The sequence below is a fragment of the Contarinia nasturtii genome, unplaced genomic scaffold (assembly GCF_009176525.2).
Source record: "Contarinia nasturtii isolate CC-2019 unplaced genomic scaffold, AAFC_CNas_1.1 Cnas_scaffold_928, whole genome shotgun sequence".
Lineage (NCBI taxonomy): Eukaryota > Metazoa > Arthropoda > Insecta > Diptera > Cecidomyiidae > Contarinia > Contarinia nasturtii.
Window position 1 is genome coordinate 2,408,553 of NW_022198275.1, and position 25,428 is coordinate 2,433,980.

The following is a 25,428-nucleotide window of genomic DNA, read 5'->3' on the forward strand; positions in this document are numbered from 1 at the left end:
AGAACTAAATGGTTTGATGCAGTTCACACACAAAGTGGAGTGTGAATGCATCGAGACGGAATTTTGGGAATTCGGGGCATTACGTGAAATTAATTCGTGGAAAGATTGAACTCAAAAGGCTTTGATATTGTCAATTTCAATGGAATGATCTAGATAAAGAAAACCGACTTATCTGAAATTACGCATTATATAAAAATAAATTTGCAATAAACAATTCAATGCCAGTTTTATTGAGTATATATTGTGTTACCCTGAACAAATAACACCTCTTTTTGTCGTACAACTCCATCGAAAATGGACAATTCTGATACTTATCAAAATTGTTCAATAACCATCCCATATAAATCGGAAATTTTCTGCTTGCTTGAAAATATGTGTACATTATCCGTAAAAGTATTCGTTGAGCTTTACAAAAAAAAACTCAACAAGCTTCAGGCAGAAATTGAACTCTTGATCATATTTGATTCTGTTTGTTTATCGATTTACATAAATTAATCTCATTCTCTGAATGGAGATTGCTTACAAAACAATATCCGGATAATTTCGAAAATATGCTGCGTTTGTCAAAAATACATACTTCCATAGCCACACAATACCGAGCACTTCCTATACGCGGATATCTGTGGAGAACGGCGACCAGTGTTTGTGTACCAAAAACCAATTTTTCCGTGGTGTTTATTCGACCAAAACAATAAATATGTATGTGGTAATTATTTATAGGATAAAAATTGGAGAAAACGATTAATATTTATGAGGAGTATAAGCCGACTGAGAAACACATGCATCGCGATGGATTGCTTGCTTGTGTTTTTTGAAGCTACATTTTCTTCCTGTGCACGTTTTGTTTTTAAGCATTACAACGGACATTTTGAGCATCTGAACTCTTTTGAATTAACCATATGAAATTCTATGCTTTGTGATTTCATGTGCATCGACGATTTCTATTAATTTGGCGTTAAAAACAAGAGACACATTCAACCATTTTTCGAATAGTAAAACCAATTTGTAAATGTATGAAATAAAAATGCTTAGTCCAGTGTGTAAATCCTCGACTAAAAGTGTGCAAAAGTAATTTTGAGCCCAAAACATGCATGGAATTTGAAATCATCACACGTTGTGCGTATGGTGGTAAATATAAAATGCTACAAATTCTATAGTTGGATTAGTCTCATTGGCGAACAATTTGAAGTATAGTATAGAATAAAGGGACTTTGTAAAATATACACAATTCATGTATTTCTTCATTGTTTGTCGAAAGAAAATTGTTGAAATTTGATTTGATTGGATTTTTGGCAATGCTTTTTGCGTTGAAGTGAGAGAATTCACAGTTTGGGCATTCATTTCGTGTTTGGTTCGATGCTAGGAAAAGAGAAAGAGACAGAGAGTGAACGAATTATATCGGCTTATATGTGGAAACATTACCAAACAATCGAACACACACAAATACTATTACGGCGAAATTCAGTTTTCAGCTGTAATTTGATTTTCACATGCAAACGAACGATAACGCGATTACGATGCAGCACACATCATAAGTACAAAAAGCTCTTTGTTCTTTCCGCGCGAATTTTCCGTTTACAAACATGTGGGCAAAATGCTATGTAAATACCAATTCCAATAAAATCAATGGAAATTTTCATTTCGTTTATTTCGCCGAAGAGCTTATGAAACTTTTACGAGTTTTTTTCAACTATTACATTTTGAAATAATGAAGAGTAACCATAATTTGAAGCTAAATATCACCATAATTGAATCTCCACTATATAAACTGTTTGCATTGGAATCAATTCAACACAAGTATAAAACCACTTGCACACACATTTAAGCGCACACAAAATTACATTTTCATTAGAGATTTTTCTCTTATTTTTTTTATTGTGTTTATGCCTGGTTTATGGTTATGCCATATCGTGGTCTATTTATGTTCACAACCTCAATATTTGTAACAACGGTTCGCATTTTGTTTTGTCTATTTTTTTTTTGCTCTTCTCTGTTCAAAAGAACACCCCGCCACCGTTGCCGCAGCCGCCGCACACAATATGTGAATGTGAGATCGAGAATGTCTTTTCAGGCGAGCACACAACACAAATCCACCATCATCGACCGACATAAAAGAACAAACGCATCTTTGTCTCTTGCCATTTCATCTGGCGAATGTAAAATGGATAACGTGTGCTCGCTTTAGCTCTCTCTGTGTGCATAAAATGGTACACATGGCCCGAAACAAAAGAAATGCGAAAATGTGAATAATAAAGAAACAGGAGCGAGCGAGCCAGCGAACAAACGAAAGAAAGCGAAAAAGAGAGAAAAGAAAATGTGCATTTGACATAAACACGAATTGCAATGTTACTCAAACACAAAACGCACATATTCTGAAATGGCTTGTAATTCTATGGCATTCATAGCATTTTATGTCTGGGAAAATGGAACGAGTGCTGCAAACAATAAAAACTTTTTGCATGTTGTACTCTTCATTTTTCCTTTTTTTATTCGTTTCACTTGTGCATAGAGCTATTGTTGTGCAAATGCACACACACTAACACACTTGCACACTCATTCATAATGATGGTTGCACTTTTCTATGTTTCGTTTGCTTTTGATTAGGCAACAAACATAATAGACATATTCCATGCAATGCTTGCATTATGAATTGAATCCTTTTTCATATGTATACATACATTTGCCCGTACATTTTTTTACTCACAGTTTATTGCACTCGATTCCACTTGCATTTTCTTGACTTCATATATTTATGTGATCCTTTGATACCCATCACTTGTTCACATACTCATTTCTCAGTCGGTTTCATTCAACGTCTTTTCATGCAATTTCACAGTTTTTTCATAACAAAAAAAAAAAAACGAAAAGAACTTCAACGAGTCAAAACGAGCGTATATGATATGCCATAGCAAATATATCTAGTTTTTAACATGTCAGAAGAAAAATTTGCTTTGTTTACTCTCATCACAATTTCATTCAGACTGACAGAAAAAAATGTGTGATTTTATTTAGAAGAATATAAACGAGCAAAAAAATAATATATTTCCATGGTGAAATCACAGGCAAATGTTATTCTTTCGTATAGGGTCTAGAGGTTGAAATAAAATAAAACAAACACTTTTTTTACAGTTTATTCATGTACAGTACAAAAAATAATAATAATAAATAGATTTACGATGATTGGTAACTTAAATTGAAGCCTTATAGCACTGGTCAGATACAGTTTATGTTTATACTAAACTAAATTGTATACAGCTATAAAAACGAATTTATTGCTGCATCAGATTTTACTAATTCTAACGTTTTATTCAGCCTTGTTTACAATTCAGTTTAATCACTTCTTCAATCCTCTTCAGTCTATCTTAGAAACTTTTCACCGATCCACTGAACGATATTATACTCAGGCGGGGATCGTTTTTCGTTTCTTCTGGATCGATTTCCTTGATTTTGTTATGAATGTTTGGAATAAAAAATGCAAGCATACCCATTGCTATATAGAAAAAAACGAAGCAAAACATATTAATTTACTATTTTAAAAAAATATTCAAAAACTAAACAGCCCACCTGTTACAACTGAACCTGAAAGATAAAATGCGCTTTCGCAGTAATTATCCAGTAGGAACGCTGCTGCATTTGAACCAGCAACACCTCCGAATCGAGCGAACATCAATGAAATCGACAATGCCATTGCCCTATTAATTGAAAATGAAATTCATTGTATCAAAAAATCATTTATTCAAAAGAATGGCTTGATAACTTTATAAAAACAAATGGATATGGCCGCAGAAATTTAAAACTGAAAAATATCCCATAATCTAATGGAAAGGACAGATATGATGCGGTTGCTATATGTGGAACTTGACGTTTTTTTTTTTTATAAAGTAGTATGATAAGAAAAAGGATTTAAATCTCACCTCAAAGTCGTTGGATATAGTTCAACAGCTGCTGAACTAACAACATTTGCGGCAACGCCACACGATAAAAGTGAAAGAAACAGAGAAATTTGAATTGCCGGAATATCAGTCCACATGCATCCAATTCCACTTAATCCAGTTGAAGTCAATATGAAAACTGATTCGAGAGAAACAAAAATTAAGTGATTTTATTGAATATTTACTATGGCCAAAATAGAAATGCTTACAAATAATTGGAAATTTGCCAAGTCTATTAATGAGTAAGCTAACCATCACATGGCCCAAACCAAAAGCGATTTCCAAAACAATTCCATTTTCCAATGTGGATAATTCAAGTTTATCATTGCAAATCTGCGCCTGAAATGAGATAAATCAATTGATCAAGCAAGTGTGAATACAACGATGTCAGAGCATACTTTATCATTAAATTCATCTTGTCCGATTGCACTTAAATTGGTTGATTTCATATTAATTGCATTGCACATTGAAATTCGTTGATCATAAAAACTCTCCAAATTCGCTGACATTTTATTTAAAATTTCTGCGAAAAACATGAAAAATCCGGTACTCGTTGAATAAATGCCAAATTGAATTGTACAAATTAAAATGGTTGATTTCAAGTATGGTGATTTAAATAGTGGTGCTGTTTGACTCCAAATTGTTTTTAACAATGGAAATTGACTGTCTTTATTATCCAAAACACGTTGTCTGTTTTCAATTGTTTCGATTTCTTCGCGAATTTCAAATAGTTCCAGTTGTGCATTTTTACCATTGTTCCATCGATTCATTTTTTGTAAAATTTGATATGCCGCCATTTTATTGCCTTGACCAAGCACGAATTTCGGACTTTCTGGCAAGAAAAACAATGCTACCGCCGATAAAAATCCGGGTAAACTGCATACAATGAGCAGGAAACGCCACGGTTTGTAAGTGAGATCAATGAAAGGAATTTCAAATTGCCAATCTTGATCGATTACGATCCATACCGTTAATGGCATCATCATACATGATATACCAAAAATCACTGCCGCCCCCATTATTGCCTGACTTCTATGGAAATTATTGTGAAATTCACCCAAATACGCGTAAATTGTTCCTGATGCACACGACATGCTGCACAAATTAAACAGATTTTATTAGACACATTCAAAGTATGCAAACGGTTTTACTTACAAAAATCCATTGAGAAATCGTAATAAAGTGAAAATGTAGAAATTTTTCACAAATGATCCGATCACAGACATGGCAACGGCCAATAGTAATGCAGGTAAAATAACACGACGTCGTCCTTTTGTATCAGCTAAAAAGCCCCATAGATGCGACGAACAAATTATACCCGAAAATGCAGCAGCACCCAAAATTCCCTTTTCAGAAGAAGTCAAATTTAAATCACACTGTGAAATCGGAATCACATATAAAATGCCACACGTTTCCAAACCGACCGCATACAAAATAATACCGCTCACAAATATGAGAAAATAATTGAATAGCCCGAACTCTAATTCAAAAAGCGAAAAAATATCATTCATTTAAACTGTTGAGTTCTTCAATAATTTATAATATTTCACTCATGTTCCAGCAGCACTTACTAGTTTTCGTTATGGCTTCTTCCATGTAAATGGCCTTCTTTTTGGGTGGCAAATCATCTGGCATCTTTGGCCGAATATCTGAGTCTCTACGACCTTTGAATAAAATGAATAAATAAGTTCAAATGTGAAAAAGACTCTTCAAAACAAAACAAAAAATAGCTATCGTACCATTTTCCACTGCACGAAGATTATTTGGCTGACACATATTCGAATATTGATAAAATATTTTAGAATATTTCTTAAATATTAAAATCCAAATGAATTTCTTTATAGATTTCGAGATTTAAGATCATTTAACACATTATCTACCTCGAAGATACTTCTGAATTGAAAATGTTGCGTTTGTTACGTGTATAAATACGATGCGATAAGGATAAATTGAAATGAAAAATTTGATAATAATTTGATAATCTATCTAATGAAATATTTATAAAAATTGAAATATGTAGGTGTGATGCTGTTTCTCAGTCGTTAACATTTATTGTTTGATAGAAGATTATTATATTGTTTTTCTAACATTTCAATTGTCATCTTGACAGCAATTAAAACCTTTATTATTGTTTACTTTGAAAAATGGCGCCGCGTAGTTTGGAGTTTTGTTGGCATCTAAAATCTATGTCAAATATGTTTGTCCAGTAAGTAAAGGACAAAACTATAAGCGGACTGAGAAAAATACGAAATCGTATCAAAAAAATTCCCACGAAAACAGTTTGAACTATACATGTTGGCTGTTGATTGTTATTCCTTAATTAGAATGATTAATGCGATTTGCATTTCAGTTTGATTCTTTCATTTATATGTTGATTGCCACTGTAAAGATATCTTTTAGTCAATATTTACCAGATGCATTTGTGGTACTACTTTTTTAAGAACAAAAAAGCTAATCAAAGACTACCGTGAACCACTTCTATTAAATCGATCATTTAATTTTATTTACAACGTAATGCAATGAAGTAAATCCAAGTTATCTTCATTGCCGTTTGCGATGATAAAAAAGGTGACTTAATATTTCGTGTTTAATAAGCATATGGCATTCACGTCACGACGAGTTTCACCATATAAATGTCATAATGCCAGATAATTATTTTCAAGATACGGATATCATATGTTGATACTGCTTGTGATATACCCCATATAGTTCACATACCTCCTGGGACTTTATCTTTTCCCAAAAAAAATCATCTCAACGCCTTTTTTTAATTAAAATTGATTTCATTTCAAACTTTAAAACGATAAACGGAAATTGTGAAACGGTGCTCCGGATTTCTTAGCTATGGCTGATTTATATAGTTCAAATGAACTCGTTCACTTATCTTTTCGTATAAAATTTCAGTATCGACTGAAATGTGCCAGTTAGTAAAAATAGCACGACTAGACTTATTCATAAATCAGTTAAAAACAGTGGATCAAATGCGTTTTAGCTACCACTAATACCTGGTGTCATAATACGACTGTTAACAATCGTTATCTCATTTAATATTTGAGATTTAATGGCTGCATGAATACTACACAGTACACCAACACCTGATTGTTTATTATTCTTGAAACGTATCGAAAACAATTTGCTGTGAATGAACGAAAATTCAATTTTTCATTTCAGGTCACCAATGAACTCAAAACAATAACAAACGCAATAATCTTTAAATTTAAAATACATTTTTACGATATTTTGAATCTATTGTGTTGTTTACGTCGGTGATGCCACACACAATATCCAAAATGTAAACCTTTTAAAATGTATAAAAGATCCCAATTCTCTGATCATTTATTCATTTAAAAAAACTATTCAAATGTATGAAGATATGAAAGCGACAGAAAAATCAACGAAAACAAAAATCATTTTCGCACCTCGAACATTTTCTCAACAAATGTGAAAAGTAGTAGTATTTTCAAAGGATAACAAGGAGTCACTTATGTACTTTGACACACTTAAGAGACGGTATTTCTTAAAAGATAAATGAACTTTATGGATATTTGGTATACCTCGATTTTGTGACATTCATTTTTCGATTTATCAGGTATTAGAAATACATTGGTTAGTCAATAGCAGTCACTCAATAGTAAGTTCTTTTTATATCGGATGAAAATCTCCTGAGAGTAGGCAATTTTATTTTATGTTTTGCCGAAAAATTTCAATGGAGTTGGAGATTGACAATATGTTAGTAGTGGTTCAAGTTGATCCTTATCAAATACATAATGCATTTATATTAAAGTTGAATAATGACATTGCATACTATGTTTTACCTTTATTTCTTTTCAATTCGATTAGTATTGACACTATCACATGGATAATTGCTAGGGGCTCGGAACTTGACAAAAAACATCAAATAAACACAGTTTTGTATGAATTTGGTATATAGCGACAAATATTACAAATATTCGTGATTTTCGTAGTTTTTTGTAATTATACAGCTCGTATACAGCGGCGATTTGAAACACACACACAACACAAAATAAAATTAATAATCATGTTATTATTATTGCATAAAAACAATTTTCAGACTAAAAATTTATATTTCTTTAACAAAAAAAATAATTTGGGTGAAGAACTTCAAAGGTGTGTACTTAATATTCTTATAGTAAACCTGTGTGATTTAACAAATGACGTTCCACTAAATGACATGCACCATTTGCTGCCATTTTGCGTATTTACGATAATCAGGAATAACGATGTTATTCACGAATATTCACAGAAAGTGAAGTTATTGTTCACTACTCAAAATGGACCAATATTCGTGAATATGCATGGTTTTTCACGATTCGTGAATCACGAATAAAAAATATGTTTGTTGTCGCTTTCATATAAAATATATTACAATGGCAGATCAAAAAGCTCTCATCTATCCAGTGAATGACAATACACTTGGGCGGTTGAATTGGTCTTGTTCGAGTGATTAAATTACCGAATTATCCATTGTTTTATTTTATTTGCTAAATTTCAAATAATTACCTAGCAGTAATGGCAAGGAATATATTTCATTATTATTATCGAATTACCTCAAATTTGTTAGATTTAAGTCAACTGTAGCCGAGCTTACAACATGAACTGAAATGGCGCTGATACATTTTCTGAGAGTTTTGGTCGAAGATCTGTTTCTTGGTGACCTTTTAAATAAATAATTAATTAATTTTTTGAACTCACTTTTTGAAATGTCATTACGTACCATTTTCAACATTGGAATTGCATTACAACATTTCAAAGTACAACTTCGTTACAACAAATACATTTTTGAAATAATTTATCAATCAAACCGCAAAACCAATCTTATTGCGCGCTGTTTGAATAAAAAACATGGGAATGTATACAAGTACGTTGAAATGTTTGAGTGAATTTTATTCAATGTAACAAAAATGACAGAGATTGTGTTATCATGTGCTTAGATACCATGGATACATGACACCTCATCATTCGATACGATGTGATGTGAAGTTTTGTTTTTATTCTAACTCATTCAAATATACTACCGATCATAATGGTTATTAATCAAGTCAAGATAACTACCTGGTATCAGGCAGTCTATTATTTGAATTCTGTTTAATTACTTTCATTTGTTTTTCGCCAGTTCTTTTTACATTTATCCATGCCATCTATTCGCCGTTGTTAGAATAATCACGCATACTTTTTATTTGATTTGATGATTTTAAAGCAAATTTTGAAAGTGACTAAGACTTTTCGACGAAAATTTTCAACTTTTTTTTGTTCAATTTGATTACAACAATAAATAATAACTTAATCCATGAAATTAAATAATCACTTTGATACGACTGTGTCAGATATATTGCTTTATTTAATTTTGCTCTTAAATTACTTTGTTTTCGAGTTTTGTCAAATTAGACACCTCTGAAAGATCCACTGAATGATAGCACACTCGGACGGTGATTACTCTTTACTGGGTTTTGTTCGGCAGATTCGTTAATTTTCTTGTGAATGTTTGGAATGAAAAACGACAATGCAGCCATCACTAAAACAAATTAAAACGAATTGATTTCAAATGCTTCCATGTCAAAAGAGATGAAAAGAGAGACAAATTTGTGAATACCTAAAAGTATTGATCCCGATAGATAAAACGTTGTTTCGCAATGATTCTCTAATAAAATAGCAGCCGCATTGGTACCAGTAACAGCGCCTAAACGTCCAAACATTAATGCGATCGACATGGCCATTGCTCTAATTTGATAGAAAACATAAGAAAATATATGAAAAGGAGAAAAAAATTGATTGAAATCATGAATTATTGAAAAAAGCATTACCTTAAACTAGTTGGATACAAATCAAATGTTGCTGATGCTACAACATTTATTGCGATACAGCAAGAAAACAGCCACACAAATAAAGGAACTTGCAATGCTGGGATATCGGTTAACATGGCTCCAATTCCAGCAAATCCGGATAACATTAAAATCACGACTATTTCAAAAGTAAAATTATTTTATGCCCACCCCAAAAAGTCATGTTCAATATAGAAAAGTGACAAAACTTACAGATAATTGAGAACTTGCCGATTTTATTAATTAACAAACCGGCTAGGACACTTCCGACTGCAAATATAATTTCTATTGATAGGCCAGTTTCTATTGTTGATAAATCAAGCTTTTCCACACATATCTATGTCAAAAACAAAAGCACTTTTATAAAACTGAAGAAGTTTTAACTGACGTTTTTTTTACTTACTTCCGTTTGCGCTGTACTGTTCATTGGCTTCGTATTAATATTGTCGCACATCATAATTCTTTGATCGTAAAAATTGTCCAAATTCGCTGACATTTTATTTACAATTTCAGCAAAAAATAAAGAAAAACCATGGCTAATTGAAAATATTCCAAATTGTATTGTACAAACTAAGATGGTTGATTTTAAATACGGTGGTTTGAACAGTGCTGATGTTTGATTCCAGATTGTTTGCAGAAAGGAAAGGTGACTTATACCGTCAATATTATTGGATTTTGTTTCGGTTGATTCGACTTCTTCGCGAATTTCAAATAATTCCAGTTGTGCATTTTTACCATTATTCCATCGATTCATTTTTTGTAATATTTGATATGCTGCCATTTTATTACCTTGGCTTAACACATATTTTGGACTTTCTGGCAAGAAAAATAATGCCAACGCAGACAAAAATCCAGGTATACCACATACCACAACTAATAAACGCCATGGCTTATAAGTGAGATCAATGATTGGAATTTCAAATTGCCAATCTTGATTGATAACGGACCAAGCTGTAATCGGCATTGTTATACACAAAGTGCTATAGATTACAGCAGACACTTTTTTGAAAATTAAGAAAAAAAAATCTAACTATAGAGATGTAAAGACATTGGGGAAAAACAAATTCCTCACCCATAATAGCCCGACTTCTTTGAATGCTGTTATGAAACTCTCCCAAATATGCATAAATACCAGCTGACGAAGACACACTAAAACATCATGAAAATTAATTACACACAAGTTAAAATTTACAATTATCATCGTGCCAAATTCTAACTTACAAAAAACCATTGAGAAATCTTAAAAAAGTGAAAATATAATAATTTTGAACAAATGAACAGATGATGGATAGTATAAATGCAGTTAACAACGAAGGCAGAATAACTCGACGTCGACCTTTAGTATCGGCTGCAAATCCCCACAAATGCGACGAACAAATTATGCCAACAAATGGAGCAGCAGTTAAAGCACCTTTTTGACTAGCTGTTAAATCCATGTCACACAATACCGGCAGTATATAACTTATACTACATGTCTCCAAAAAAGATACAAACAAAATCAGGCCAGTTACGCAGATCACAATGTAATTGAATAGTCCGAATTCTGGAATTGTCACAAATACATATAAAAGACTGCCATTGAGAGGTTTAACTATATTCACTCACTGGTTTTAGAAAGAGCTTCATCCATGTCGTAGATTCTTTTACGAGTTCGTAGATCATCGACCATGTTTGGCTGATTATTTGAATCTCTGCGGCCTAAATTTTGTTAACTTGTGATTAATTAGCTCTTATTTTAATTTTGCAAAAAAAAACCTTACCAGTACCATTTTCTACTTCGGTGAAACTATTTGCGTGACACATTTTGACAGTAATTTTTTTATGTCGATGATCGACAATTTACGGTAGAGCCACTTAAATGACTATTAATTTAAACTCTGCGATGGATACAGCACCAAATGCTGTCTTTTATAGCGAAATGATGCCATAAAGTTCGATAGACATATAGACTCTTTTTATATGACATCAGAAATTAAAATCTCACAATAATACGTATGTGTTTTATGATACACATACTTAATGATATTTTCGTTTTGAAATGATCGAATCATTCGACAAGCAGCTTGTCACAAGTTTGAATACAAATTGTGTTCATACCTTTCAAATGATGAAATACATGCGAGAAATTATTGCCCAATCATAAATGATTTAAACACGGAAATGATACAGAGTTCCAAATCACAATGTAGCATACCATGTGTCGAAATGTTCTTTTATTACCATCAATGTTTATTCACGTGATACATATTAAAATGAATAAATACGATTTGTTGCGAAGCTGTATTTATTGAAAGTTTCGACATTTTTCTATTTTCATCTATTTTTTGGCATTATGAAACATAATCAAACATGATTATCTTAGACACCACGCCCAGATCCACTGAATGATAAGACACTTGGACGTGCATCGCACTTTGTTTGATCACCAGACTTTGTCACTTTTTTATGAATGTTTGGAATGAAATTTGATAACACACCCATTGCTATGAAAATGTGAAATGAAAATTATTTTAAGAAATCGAATTGAATATGGTAAATGCAATGAATGTAGAGTAATTACCCAAGAGAACTGATCCGACTAGATAAAACGCTGTTTCGCAATGATCATCTAATAGCACTGCAGCCAAATTTTAGCCAGCAACAGCTCCCAATCGTCCAAACATTAACGATATGGACATGACCATTGCTCTTTTAATTGAAAATGAAATTTAAAAAAACGATCTTCATTTATCACAGCCCATGCAGTTACAGGTAGAATCACAGCAGAAACTAAAAGTTTAAAATAAATTCCAATTATGAATTAAACACAAAAAATAAAATACAATTCACCCATAATAGCTCGACTTCTGTGAATGTTGTTGTGAAATTCGCCCAAATATTACCACCTGCCGCACATACCCTGAAACATTGCCGCATAATTTGAAAATACGTTTTATTCTCATTTCCACAATTTTTCAACTCACAAGAATCCACTGAGAGTACGTTGATGCAGCAAACATAATTAGACCAGAAACGCCAATCACCAGTGATTCACCACATAGTTGAACAGCTCAAATCCTAAAAATTTAAAACAAAAACTGTAACGTCAAAAAATTAATATGTTTTTCATTGTGATACGGCACACCTGTCTTGGAAATGGCTTCATCCATATCATACGATACTTTTCGCGTATCGGGCGGTAATCGGTGTTCAACATCTTTTACACCTGAAATCGTTCAATTTATTTTTTTAAAAATTCATCAATTATTTAAGAAATGAAAACTTTGTTATACCATCTTCGGTGAAACTACTTTAAAAAAAAAATTTCGTTAACATCTTTAAAAAAAAAAATCTTCTCATTCCTATAGGAACCCTTACTCAAGACCGATTAACGTGCAAAATGAGCATATCATAAAGATTCAATCTTTTATAGTGGAATGAACTCGTATACACGTTTATCTTATTAAATTATTATGAACAAACAACGGCACAGCTAATACCCTACAGACACAAAACAGTAGTAGAAGAATTGTTTAAATGTATTGGTTTATTGCAAATTTACCAATAGTTGTTAAAATATCTATTTGTATTTTCATACAATCGTCACTACAACAGCAAAGCTGACACTTGTTTTGGCGCGATCGACCAAGTATCAACTGCGCTAGATATTTTAACATCTATTGGTAAATTTGCAATAAACCAATACATTTAAACAATTCTATTACTTCTGTTTTTTATGTGTATCAACACTGAAACTAAGACATCCAAATGCAAGGTGGCTGCTTTGATTTAAAGCTTTTTCACATTTTATTCAGTTCATTGCATGCGGATAGACTAAAGTAGTTAATGCTATCAAATAAACCATATTCGCAGAAAATAGGAAGCAATCACCTTTCAAAATAAACACTTTATTAGTTTTAGTGGTCAAAGATTATCATATAAAACACATTGAGTCTGTCAAGTTGGCTAAACTGTCTTACGCAAAAAAGTTTAGTCGCAAAAACAAAACGTTGAGTTTTATTGTGGTAAATGAGAGATTCATTGCATTTTTGAGGTTTTATCCTCATGGACACAATCATATTTTCAAATTATTAAACAAAATAATAATTGAGTTTGCGCACTTTCGAGTTTGATTGACGTTATATCTACTAAATGAAAATAAAAATTGTTGGCATTATTTTTTAAAAATAGGAGAAAAATATAATTTCGATTATAATGTTATTTGTTTTATCTTAGAAGGAAAATAAGCGATAAAATTAAAACACCTGCCAACCATTTACCTAGCACGCTTAAATAACAGCTGATTTAGGTGTATACAGCATGTTCGAGATTTGGTACGAAGTTAATTTAGATATCAAATTGTAAAAAAAATCATGAAAAGAAGAAAAAATCAAAATGAAACGAGTAGAAGTGTTTGATACAAAGATCAATTAGAGGCAGTGATGGTACCGATTGAAGCTCAAACATGTATGCATTTCAACAATGAATTTAAAAAAATATGTAGTATTTTCTTATTAACGACTTTGTTATTAATGACTTTCTAAGCTCAGGCGTCTAGCGACAAACAGAAATGAGAACAAAATAAATAGGTTCCCTCTATAAATTCACGTGATGCTCCGTTGTAGTCCATTTTATTTATTTACAAAATTTCTACATCTACAATTTATTTACAAAAACCTAAAGCACCTTTTTGACTCAATGTCAAATGCATGTCACACAAAACCAGAAGCAAGGAAGCCATGCTACTTGTCTTTACCAATGGGAGGAAATGACAGCAAATTTCAAAATTGGCGCGCTGTTTAGTTTCGATTTGAGTTGTTAAATTACATTGACGTCCCCTTTGAAATTGGTGGCGCCACCGTCGGCTCAATGAGACTTGAAGTCTTCACATCCTGTCATTGGTCTCTACTAAAGGTGCAAACATAGTTAAAACAGTAACGCCAATCAAAACATAGTTGAAAAGTCCAAACTCTTGAAGTAAAGAAAAACCAACATTTTCAATACGTAGGTTGCTCCATAATTTTTTTTAAAATGGTACTTATAGTGTTGCCCGATGTAAACCATTGTCATATTCGTAAAGTTTGATGTTTTGGTATGTATTCGTGCCCTGAACCTTTTGTCGTACGAACGCTATTTGTATTGTTTACAGTGACTGGTAAACTGCGACTCAACAAAAAAATGAATTTTACACGTGAAGATTTTCGTAAAATGATTTACTACGATTTTCGAAGTAAATTATCTCAACAACAGTGTTTCGATCGACTTCATTTGGCCTTTGGCAATGAAGCACCAACCCTTCAGACAATTTATAACTGGTACCGAGAATTCCGTTGCGGTCGTAGTTCGCTCAAAGACGAGTTTCATACAGGTCGTCCAAAATCGGCTGTTGTGCCACAAAACATCGATGCTGTCAGAAAACTGATTATGGAAGATCGTCATGTGACCTACCGTGAGATTGAGGCATCTTTGGGCATTTCATCCCACAGCATACATACAATTTTGCATGAACATTTAGCCGTAAAAAAGATTTGCTCTCGTTGGATCCCACATAAATTGACCGATGAACAAAAAATGGCTCGTGTGAGTTGGTGTAAAGAAATGCTCAAGAAATTCAATCGTGGTGCTTCAAAAGACGTTAATAAAATCGTCACTGGTGACGAATCGTGGATATATGCCTATGAGCCCGAAACGAAACAGCAGTCGACTGTATGGGTCTTCCAAAATGAAGATAACCCAACGAAAGTTGTTCGAGCAAGAAGCACTTCGAAGCGAATGGTCGCCTGTTTTTTCGGGAGAAGTGGTCATGTGGCAACCGTTCCACTAGAGGATCGTAAGACCGTCAATTCTGATTGGTATACCACCATTTGTTTGCCCGAAGTGTTTGGTGAAATAAGAAAAAACAACCACCGTCGCAAAATAATTCTTCATCACGATAATGCGAGCTCTCACACATCTTTTCAAACTACTCGATTTTTGACCGGTCAAAACATCGAACTGATGGGTCATCCACCGTACAGTCCTGACCTGGCACCCAATGACTTTTTTTTGTTCCCAAGCGTGAAGAAAAAACTACGTGGTCAACGATTTTCGACACCAGAAGAAGCAGTTGAAGCGTTCAAAACACACGTTTTGGAGATATCAGTTTCGGAGTGGCACGAATGCTATGACAAATGGTTTCATCGAATGCAAAAGTGTATCGATCATCTCGGGGAATATTTTGAAAAACAATAAAACCATTTTCGACAAAAAACAACTGTGTTATATATGTTTTTAAAAAAAATTATGGAGCAACCCTCGTACAACACGATAGAAATTGTTTCAATTCATTATTTCGTTATCAACTTACTGGCCTTGGAAATTGCTTCGTCCATGTACTAAACATACTTTTGTGTTCGTGAGTTCGTGAATCTGCCTGAAATGAGCATTTTGTTAATTAGACAAAGTTTATATACGTTTATCGTATTCTTCTGTGATAATAAATTGTAGTACCGTTTTCAGCACCAGAAAATCTATCAGCGGTACACATTATAAATATGTAAGAATTCAAACAGAAGTTTCACTCAAATAAAGATTACCTTTGAAAATGTGTTCTTTTATCATTTAAATTTTGATATGTATAATTCGTTGATATCAAAGTGTAAATAAAACAAATTAGAATGAGTATTGTAAATTAAATTGAAAAATTGGATTTACGCTATCTCACTCAGTCTGACGTAAAATTTTAATCGCCAATGGTTTTATTTGAAAGATACTCTAAGCAGTCATCAACAACGACTTCATATTCTCTATTTTTGAATATAAGAAATTGAAAATTCTTTCATTTTTCCTCTGTATTTCTTCAGCCGAACTGTAGCCAAAATAGAATGATTTACCGAAAATGGATTGTTTTGACTACTTGATATTTCTATGTATTTTTAGTTTTTGAATAGTTTTATTTCTTATCTAGATTTAAATCATTTTTTTATCACACTTGCCACCTTTTGATGTCTAGGTTGAAGCATTTTTTATAGAGAGTCAAATTGGTAAACATTTCCAAGTCAAAAAATAGATGATAGATTCGCATTTATAAATTAAAAGAACGGTGTATTATTTATAAGTGAAGCCTTCACTTTTGAGTTGGCCATATTTTCATCTCATAAAATAAACCAAATGTCAGTAATGCGCTCAATTAATTTATTCGGCATACCATAAAAAATGTGGAATTTATTACTATGTTTGTTAAAGAAGTTGGCGTAGAATTTGAATTTATAATTGCGCAAAAGACTCTGCATCAAAAGTAAATGTCAAACACCAAAAATACATATTTCTATACATTTTTTACTAAACATTCAAATTTTTTAGAAAAAAATAAAAATATCGGTGCATATAACACTTCAAAGTAGTAAAAGCACGTTCGGAAAGCAGATATCTTGTAAAACTAGTAAGGAATGAATTCAGTGAAAGAAAAAACAAATCATTAAATGTCAAAACCATCATTTACGGATGTTAATACCAGTAAGAAGCTGTCCATTTGTTTACCGTACCTTTTACCATATTTCCATTGGTGCTGCTCTATAAAAAAGTGTATGCAATATTGTTTAGCATCAAGAGTTTTAAATCAACAATCCTAAACAAACACATATCCATGTCGTAAGCATTGGTTCTATTTGCGAAAGCAATGAAAAAGGATCATTAAGCGAATGAATGAAAAACGAAACGAACAAAAAACATTGTTTTGATATACATTTTGCTCTCACTGCGAAAGGATTTTCTTCATGTCATTCTGAATGGAAACACATTTAATGCATGTGATTTCGATTCAAGCACCAATGAATGAATGGCCATCAGCGAAAGAGCCAAAGAGCGTGCATAAATTAAAAATACATTTCACAAAAATATCTTTCGCTTTTTTCCTATCTAAAGTTCAATAGGCTGATGCGAACAAGATCATAATGAACGAATGATGAAAATCCGCACATTCAGTCGAGAGCAGAAGAAAAATTCTTGAATAAAAATGTCAAGCGCATTGCTTAACATGGACTTTTTATGTTCCTTATAAAGAAAATATTTTTTGAATTTTTTTCTTCGTTTCTCTTCATATTGATACTGCTCTTATTTCTGATTGGATTTGCTTCTTTTTCATAATTTTGTATACACAACCTTTTTTCTTGATTTCTATTCATCGTTCATGTTTTTAGTGTTGTTTTCATTTTCCATTCGATGTAATGCGCCTTTATAGAAGAATAGTAACAACAGTAAAATAAAGAATTACTTGGCCGCGTTGGCATTGATTATTTGTGCAAAAGAAATGCCAGTGTAACTGAGTTATGCAGAAAGTTAAACATCGCGTTAATAACATCGTTGAATGAAAATGCAAATGGGAAAAAGTTTGCAAATCATTTGAAGCGGTCGTGATATGGCATTATTCATGCATACAGACATAATACGAATCGAAAGAGAAGGAAAAAAGGGAGCGATAAAGAAAGAAAGAAAGAGGAGAGATGTATGACAAAGCAAAAAAATACCGTGAAAAATTATGAATTTTAAATAAAAAAACGAAAAATGTTGTTATAAGATACACATTTCTTGGTAGAAAATTACAGTTTTTGTCTGAAACACCTTCAAAGTGATGAGCATTTCTCTTTGAAGGGTTTTTGAAAAAGAAATCTTTTTTTTCGTGAAGTTAAATGTGTCCTTTCAAAGAAATTGTTGAAATTTGTTTTTCTTCATCAGAATTCATCGTATGATTGCCGAATAGTGTGCCACTAATGACATCCAAAAAAAAAGATTCTTTATCGTTGTCATTGCTCGTTGCCATTCCGTTGTCAAGTAAAAATATTTTTTCACCTTGCGCAGCTTTGAAATTGAATGTGGAATGAGGGTGAAGCAAAGCTTTTGATACATAATTTTCATTTCCTGATCATATTTTACCCAGAGATTTTTTTTGCTGTGTCATAAACAAATCCTATCAGCTGCCCCATCTTTGCCGTATTATTACAGAAGAACGCTTTTCTCAATTTAATGTTACATCTCTAATTCATTGTGTTTTTCGAAACGGAAAACAAACAGAAGAATCATTCACTAATAAATTAAGAAAATATCGAAATGAATATTCTTGATTGAAATGGAAATGTGTACAATTTAATGAATAGGTAAAAAACACTAATGAATACTTTGCTATTTACTATATTTTATAGAAATGGTTGAGAGCTTATATTGACGATTATATGAATAATGAACATAAATAAAATTAAATCAAAATAAATCTATATGCCACGGAAAAAGTATCATCTATGATAATATTGCCAACGTTTCTAGATTGTAACAAAGTGCCTTTTTCATGCTCCAAATATCATGAAACAACAATGAAAGATGCCGAACTCATCAGAATTGGAATGTTTTAATCTTTTTATGAAAAAATGTATACAGATTGGTTGTATTTCTCTTTCAGAGTTTATGTTTATTCAATTTTTGCCTTTTTGTTGGAAATTGGGTCAAAGATTGTTCACGGATGATTTTGACGGGGGCTTTAATTCTACGAGAAGGCAGTCATTAGCGACTGAAAAAATGTATGATTTTATTTTAACAAAACATTTGATGCTCCAGTATTTTTGCTCCTTATAATTTAGATGAACATTAATATTTGATGTCGAATCCAATTTGTTCCGGTCATTTATTTCATTTGAGCACGAAACAAAATTAACGAAAACAAGACTCGGCCAAAAAAATATGGACATACATGGTATTTAAGAGGAATAACATGAAAAAATGGCATGTTTAAATATCCATCAAAGATGTATTACACGACATATACACAATATGTGAAAATATGCTTGAATAATTTATTAAATACAAACGCGAACACGAACAGAATAATCGATAATAATTTATTTATACTTGTCATAAAGTATTGAAGTGCAAAATATCGCGGAGCTAATTAACTGACGCGGAGTGATAGCAAAAAAAATGAAAAAATCCAATTTGTTTAAGCAAATTGCAAAATTCAGTACTCATTAAAAAAGTGGCATTAAACACAATTAAGTTTTATCCTTAATCCAAACTGTGTGTGTGGCCTTTACCGTGGAATGACATTGTCAAATTTGTTGTGTCTACTTTTTTTGCTTGAATTTATATTTCGAATATAAATACATTTTTCATTGTTTTGCATTAATGCGAGAGAAAAAAAAGCCCAAAGTATTTCCGTTTAATTAAATTGAAATAGTCCAATCAAATTATGTTACTAATGAAATGGAAAAGTTCATTTTTCTTGCTTGTCTTGCCTCATGTTGATTAAGCAAAAACCAATTTTGATTTATTTTTCCGGAATGAATGATGATTAAAAATTAATTTCAACTTTGTTTTTTTAATTTGCAGATTGGCAGCCTGAAGAACTATTATCTATTTCATCATAGTCATGTGTCGAAACGTTCATTAACCCATAACGAAGAACATCATGGCACATTGAACGCAGAACCGGCGGTAAGTTACCCATAAATATTTATGGAAATTATTTATTTACAGATGCCTGGCAAGTGCAACATAAGTTTTTGAATTGTAGATGGAAACGATCTTAACGCCATAATATAAAACATTGAATACATGATTTTGTCTGAATCGATTTGTCAAGGACTAGAGTTGCAAGTGATTAAGTTGATTCAGTGAAAGTGCAGTGCTGGTTTCGATTCGTTTGACAGCAAAGCTGTAATATGAAATTGAAAACATGTTGAGATTTCAAATGACATACTTTCAAATGCCACAAACGGGAAATTGGATATACGTACGCAATGGGGTTTAACATGAACTTCAAGTTTCACTTCCTTCGATTAAAGAGAAACAAATGCGGTACTTTGTCTATTGAGGCGTAAAACTTCTGCCAGTTGTGCGTTTTATCAAATGCGAAACGCCACTTATGCCGCGCGATTTGCAATGAAAGCCAAAAGAAAAACGGAAGGAAATGTTTGCGGTTGTGTGGATTTGTACAAAAAAAAAAGAGAGAACGAGAAATCATTGTTGATTTTAATGAATATTGTGAAACATCTTGAGAGTTAAAGTTAAAGAGCTTCAGAGCGTTTCTGTCGCACACGAATTCACAACGACATTTAATTTTAAAAGTTAAAAGAAACGAAAATCTCCTGATTTCTCTTTGAATTCCTGTGTGAATTTAGCGCGTGTGTGCATAATAGCAGCAACTGGTGGCGAAGTATACTTAATTTCGGTTTTGAGTTTCACGAACAATACCATGATTTCAATTGATTGCTCTTCATAGCGAAGCGAGCAATTTTGATCGCAAGTCGGGAGGGAAAGAGAAGAAAATCGAGATGGAACAAGAGAGGAAGAATGTGAAATGTATTCAAAGGAAAACATAAATAACGCACATATTATTTGTCTAGCAATTTGAATGAGGCATTTTATTCTTCAACTTCGCTATCGTCGTCGTCATCATCATCAAGCAGCCTCTTGTCATGATGCTAAATTACCAAATACGTAATTCATTTTCTTTTTTTTTTTCGCTGTGACTTCAATTGTTGTCATAAATTTAAAGCACGCATTATAACTAATACAAAGAAAAACAAGAACGCTCACACATTCAAAAATGTCGACAGTTTTACCTCATGGGCTCACTCCCAAAGGAAAACACACACGCACACATTCACAAATTAATAGGCTGTGTTTTTGCTATCCCTCATTTAGAGAACGTCTCATTTTACCACAACAATGGATTCAGTCTAGCAATTTTTATGCGTTCCTCACGCCACATCGCACATATAGACGCAAAACAATCTCGCCAAAAAACAGAAATGCTGGCTCGTTTTAGTATTTTTAATTTGAAATCACAGCAGATATTTAAATGGATAAGTGTACTCTGTTTGCTATAGAAATGTTGAATTCAATGGTGAAATTGTCGGTTGTCGAACAATCAAGACGGATCTATGTTAACATGATGATGCTTTTTAATTGTGTTTGTATTTTGAATTTGTTGCTTTTAAATAGAAAAATCACATCATTTGTGTTTGCTGCGCATAATCAAACAAATTATCGTCATCATTTATGATAATGGAAAAAAATCCAACAAATACTTTTCGTCAATGGCATTTCAAACCAATTCATCTGAAGTTTGAATATATTTAACATTCATTTGAATTGAATAATTTTAAAATCGAAAAAGCAAAAAAATATATATATATAATTTGTTTTACAAATTTCGAGGGAATTCTTATCAATGTGCATAATTATGAATCGGTATTGTGAATTGTGACTGCGGTGATTTGCTACCACCCACGACAGTTTACCGAGTTTTCGAGTCGTGAACAAAAGAAAAGTTCGTGATTTGTTGTTTATTTTGCTATAAAGTCACACTCATGAAATTCCCAAATACGAATGGCGTGCGCTTTGGGAAATCAGACAGAGTAATTGAGCGAACAACACAAGCCGAAGAAGAAAATGAATAAAAACCTCAACCGATAAGCATCATGCTCAAATGAATCGATGTTAAAAGCATTTGCAACTCTTCGTCTACAACATGCACACATAAAGTTTTAAAATGCTTTAATTTTCAATGAACATGTTTCAGACACTTTTGTTTCGAGGCGCACACTCAACAGAGCGAAAAAAAAAATACTTCATGACATTTTCAATTTATAGCTTTTATCGAAATGAATTTTTTAGCTGAAAATTCTATAAAATTTACATTTGCATCCACATACACAGTGTCTATATAAACTTTTTTACATGCATACATGTCAAAATTGAATGTATAAATGAATAATTTGGCTTTTTACAGGTTCATTGGTTTCAACAGCAACATGAGAAAGTGCGCAAGAAGCGTGATTATACGAACAATTTTTACAATTATCAGAAATTTGGATTGCTCCGTAGCATCGCTCCCAATTCCCGCATTCAATATCGACAAGTTGGTGAACCACTCTTTTTTCCCGATCCATTCTTCAAAGAGCAATGGTATTTGGTAAGTATTTGAAAAAAAAAACATGTTTCCTCTTCACAATCTCCCAAATTTACTCATTTTGCTTTGGAATTTATTTCGTGAAAAAAAACTTTCAACATCGAATTTCAATTCCATTTAATCTTTTACACTTACATAATTTACGATGTATTCAAAGGTACTTGGCAATATATGCCCCTTTTAACTAAGTAGCTCAGATTATGTTTTACTTCATTTTACATTATGGAAGTTTTCTATATCTGTAATTTGAAAATGTACTTCAAAATGTACACCCCACAGACTTTAATCAAAAACTATTATGTTGAAAGTTATGATTCGGTGCAAAAATATTAAGTGCTAACTTTCACGTAATAGAAGTCAAAAAAGTTAAAATGAAATGATTTCAAACTTAACAAAAATCCTCTAACAACTTTATTGCAACATAGTTTAATGAAAAAGTGTTGACAGATTTATCAACTTGTAGCATACATGTGGTCTTTATACATTTTTGGATTTTTATCAAAAACAATTTTCAAAAACCAAACTTCATTTAAAAAAACAAATATGTTAGCAATGGTGCTTTATTTTAACAAAATATTCACTTCTTTGACTCGTAAATGATAAATAAATAACATCGAATCGTTCGCATGAATATTTGTGTGAATTTCTTCATGTAGCATTTCAAACGTGTGCTATTACAATGTACACCTGTCAAATGCAATTCATGAAAATAGCTTATGAAGGCATTTCATTAGCATCCGATGTCACTATGGTTTTCATACTCCGTGTGAGCTTAACCTTTGCATATGACGGTATTAAATGTAATATGTTTCATAAATGAAAACATAGACAAAACGAACATACGAAATACAAACAAAAACACACATGAAAAAAGGGGACGACTCAAGTGTGAAATGTTGTTTCAACTGTCGACGACATGTTCACTTATTTAAATTTCTTGATGTTTATATGTCAATTATTTTACACTCAAACGAAATTTATATTTTGTGAGCATATGTATTTTTATGTTTGATATTGGTGCGAGTCTCTTGAAAGAATTTAGTCTTATCGTACCCTGACAAAAAAAACATACGTTCGCGTTATGTTCCCCATTGTGATGAATTATATTTTCAACTTCAAAACATATTAATTTCTTTTGGAAGGCTGTCATTTTTGCCAATACTTTGAAATCACTTTTGATCCTATTTCTACGAAGTGCCTAGGTTTTTGAAGAGTCTCTATAGAAATAAGGTAAAAATATACCAAAAATGATGACGACGATAGAGTCGTTTCGCATGAAATTATATCTCACATCAAAGCGCTGTCAATTCCTGACAGTGGCGATATATATCGCACCATCTCGTCGATACTTTTTTGTCAAATGAACACATGGTATTGAATAAAAATTATTTACAATACGGTAATATGTATATTTTTTACACAAATTTCGTGAAAAAAAATTAACGATATTTTTCGTTACAAAGACTGACATAAATTGGAAATCTCTTTTTTTGTGGTGAAACTTTTTAATTAAAATGAGCAATTGATTAATTCCGATACGATAACACTCGCTGTGTTAAATGATACACGAAAAATATAGCAAAATGTTGAAACACTTTATACGCGATTGAATAACGGTGTTCATACAACATTATCCTAGTATTATTTCCCAGTGTTTGTGCAATTATTACTTATTAATATTATTATTGTAAAGTAAAATTGGATTCAAACATGAATTTGCTGAGTGACATCAAACGTATCATTATTACTATATATTTTTGAATGAATACTTCATATTTGTCAAAAAGCCAAACGTCATGCGTAAAATACCAACTATGCTACGAAAATATATTTAATTTTTCAGATGTATACTAGGATGTATAAATAATGCTAAATGGAATGGGGATGAAAACTTTGTAAAATTGAAAGTTTTTAATGAAAATCTGGCATTGCTGCGTGTGCATACTGCAAAAATACTTGCTTTTTTACACCAAATTTGCACGTCTGTTACCATATATGCGAAAATGTATGCAAGCGGTTGACTAACTGTTTTACCAGACACATACTCCTGAAATTAAATATCTCTGCAGTTGCTTAAAAACAAGATTTAAGTTTTACAGACGGCGAAGATGTATATTTCGCTACGAGATTCAAATTTCGTTAAATTTTCGGCAAGTAACTGAATCTTTTTATGATTAAAACCCCTGTATTTCATTTCACAAAGTATAAACAATATCAGATTGCTGCACAGCCAAATGAAGAGGCATCGTTTCGTTTGAAGTGGGATTTGCAAATGTTTCGAGCGCTTCAATTTTTCTTTTGTGTTTTCAAAAGTCAACGACAAAATACTGCAAAAGCCGACAAAATGAAATGATATCAGTCATCATACGTTGATGCATATATGGGCCTATTGAGTTTCATAACGATGACTACGACGACGAATAAGAAAAGCATATAATCTGCGACAAATTCTTCCATTTTCTGAATTTAATGAGGGTGCCTTATGAACTCTTCGCATAAGTTCATTAATCAAATTGAGTAACATTCTGCCGTTTAGGAACATCGCTCAGCGGAAAATGAATGTCATTTTGGCTGAACTGCAGGCACGTTTTCACTATATTCAGGAAAATTAAGCCGATTTTTTCTTCGCCATTCGTAATACATCAATTTTCGAAGCGGATAACATTATACGCCACTAAAATCAAATAAAAAACGAAAAACGGTGTGTTACTATAAAAAAAAAAACATGGTGAAATTC

General features: G+C 32.2%; 3 protein-coding genes and 2 long non-coding RNA genes across 8 annotated transcripts in view; 1 reads left to right on the forward strand and 4 right to left on the reverse strand.

Moving 5' to 3' along the window:
* Positions 1 to 25,428, forward strand: part of LOC116343073 (furin-like protease 2) — a 210,287-nt gene that overhangs the window by 115,089 nt on the left and 69,770 nt on the right. For all 3 annotated transcript variants that reach the window (XM_031770962.1, XM_031770961.1, XM_031770960.1), the window contains 2 exons: positions 20,105 to 20,209; positions 22,512 to 22,694. In XM_031770962.1, the coding sequence (XP_031626822.1) occupies positions 20,105 to 20,209; positions 22,512 to 22,694 (288 nt within the window). The remainder of the gene's footprint in view (positions 1 to 20,104; positions 20,210 to 22,511; positions 22,695 to 25,428) is intronic.
* On the reverse strand, positions 3,116 to 5,813 carry LOC116343075 (synaptic vesicle glycoprotein 2B-like). The gene is made up of 8 exons (XM_031770963.1): positions 5,672 to 5,813; positions 5,504 to 5,596; positions 5,088 to 5,412; positions 4,331 to 5,027; positions 4,142 to 4,271; positions 3,915 to 4,071; positions 3,565 to 3,692; positions 3,116 to 3,490 (listed from the first exon to the last, which is right to left on the reverse strand). Exons 1-8 carry the CDS (start codon positions 5,706 to 5,708, stop codon positions 3,363 to 3,365), a joined length of 1,695 nt encoding a protein of 564 aa, XP_031626823.1. The 5' UTR covers positions 5,709 to 5,813; the 3' UTR covers positions 3,116 to 3,362.
* LOC116343076 (synaptic vesicle glycoprotein 2A-like) lies at positions 9,264 to 11,666 on the reverse strand. 2 transcript variants are annotated; one of them, XM_031770964.1, is made up of 9 exons: positions 11,533 to 11,666; positions 11,378 to 11,470; positions 10,994 to 11,315; positions 10,845 to 10,921; positions 10,176 to 10,771; positions 9,986 to 10,109; positions 9,755 to 9,911; positions 9,544 to 9,671; positions 9,264 to 9,465 (listed from the first exon to the last, which is right to left on the reverse strand). In XM_031770964.1, the coding sequence occupies exons 1-9, from the start codon at positions 11,573 to 11,575 to the stop codon at positions 9,335 to 9,337; spliced, it is 1,671 nt and encodes a 556-aa protein (XP_031626824.1). In that variant the 5' UTR covers positions 11,576 to 11,666; the 3' UTR covers positions 9,264 to 9,334. The 2 variants fall into 2 exon arrangements, with proteins under 2 accessions (XP_031626824.1, XP_031626825.1); XM_031770965.1 differs by having other exon boundaries at positions 11,539 to 11,660.
* On the reverse strand, positions 12,105 to 13,138 carry LOC116343078. The gene is made up of 5 exons (XR_004201293.1): positions 13,045 to 13,138; positions 12,897 to 12,977; positions 12,602 to 12,829; positions 12,333 to 12,541; positions 12,105 to 12,255 (listed from the first exon to the last, which is right to left on the reverse strand). It is a non-coding gene; the product is annotated as an uncharacterized LOC116343078 (long non-coding RNA).
* LOC116343077 lies at positions 14,349 to 16,307 on the reverse strand. The gene is made up of 3 exons (XR_004201292.1): positions 16,241 to 16,307; positions 16,098 to 16,163; positions 14,349 to 14,722 (listed from the first exon to the last, which is right to left on the reverse strand). It is a non-coding gene; the product is annotated as an uncharacterized LOC116343077 (long non-coding RNA).

Excerpts from the sequence above, each read along its gene's own strand:
- LOC116343075 (XM_031770963.1), bottom strand. The coding sequence starts at position 5,708 with ATGTGTCAGCCAAATAATCTTCGTGCAGTGGAAAATG. Across the intron at positions 4,072-4,141 it reads TGGCAAATTTCCAATTATTT|TTTTCATATTGACTTCAACT; the intron begins GTAAGCATTTCT and ends CTCTCGAATCAG. Across the intron at positions 3,491-3,564 it reads TTCAGGTTCAGTTGTAACAG|CAATGGGTATGCTTGCATTT; the intron begins GTGGGCTGTTTA and ends TTTTCTATATAG.
- LOC116343076 (XM_031770964.1), bottom strand. The coding sequence starts at position 11,575 with ATGTGTCACGCAAATAGTTTCACCGAAGTAGAAAATGGTACTG. Across the intron at positions 9,912-9,985 it reads CGGCAAGTTCTCAATTATCT|TCGTGATTTTAATGTTATCC; the intron begins GTAAGTTTTGTC and ends CTTTTGAAATAG. Across the intron at positions 9,672-9,754 it reads TTGTATCCAACTAGTTTAAG|AGCAATGGCCATGTCGATCG; the intron begins GTAATGCTTTTT and ends CTATCAAATTAG.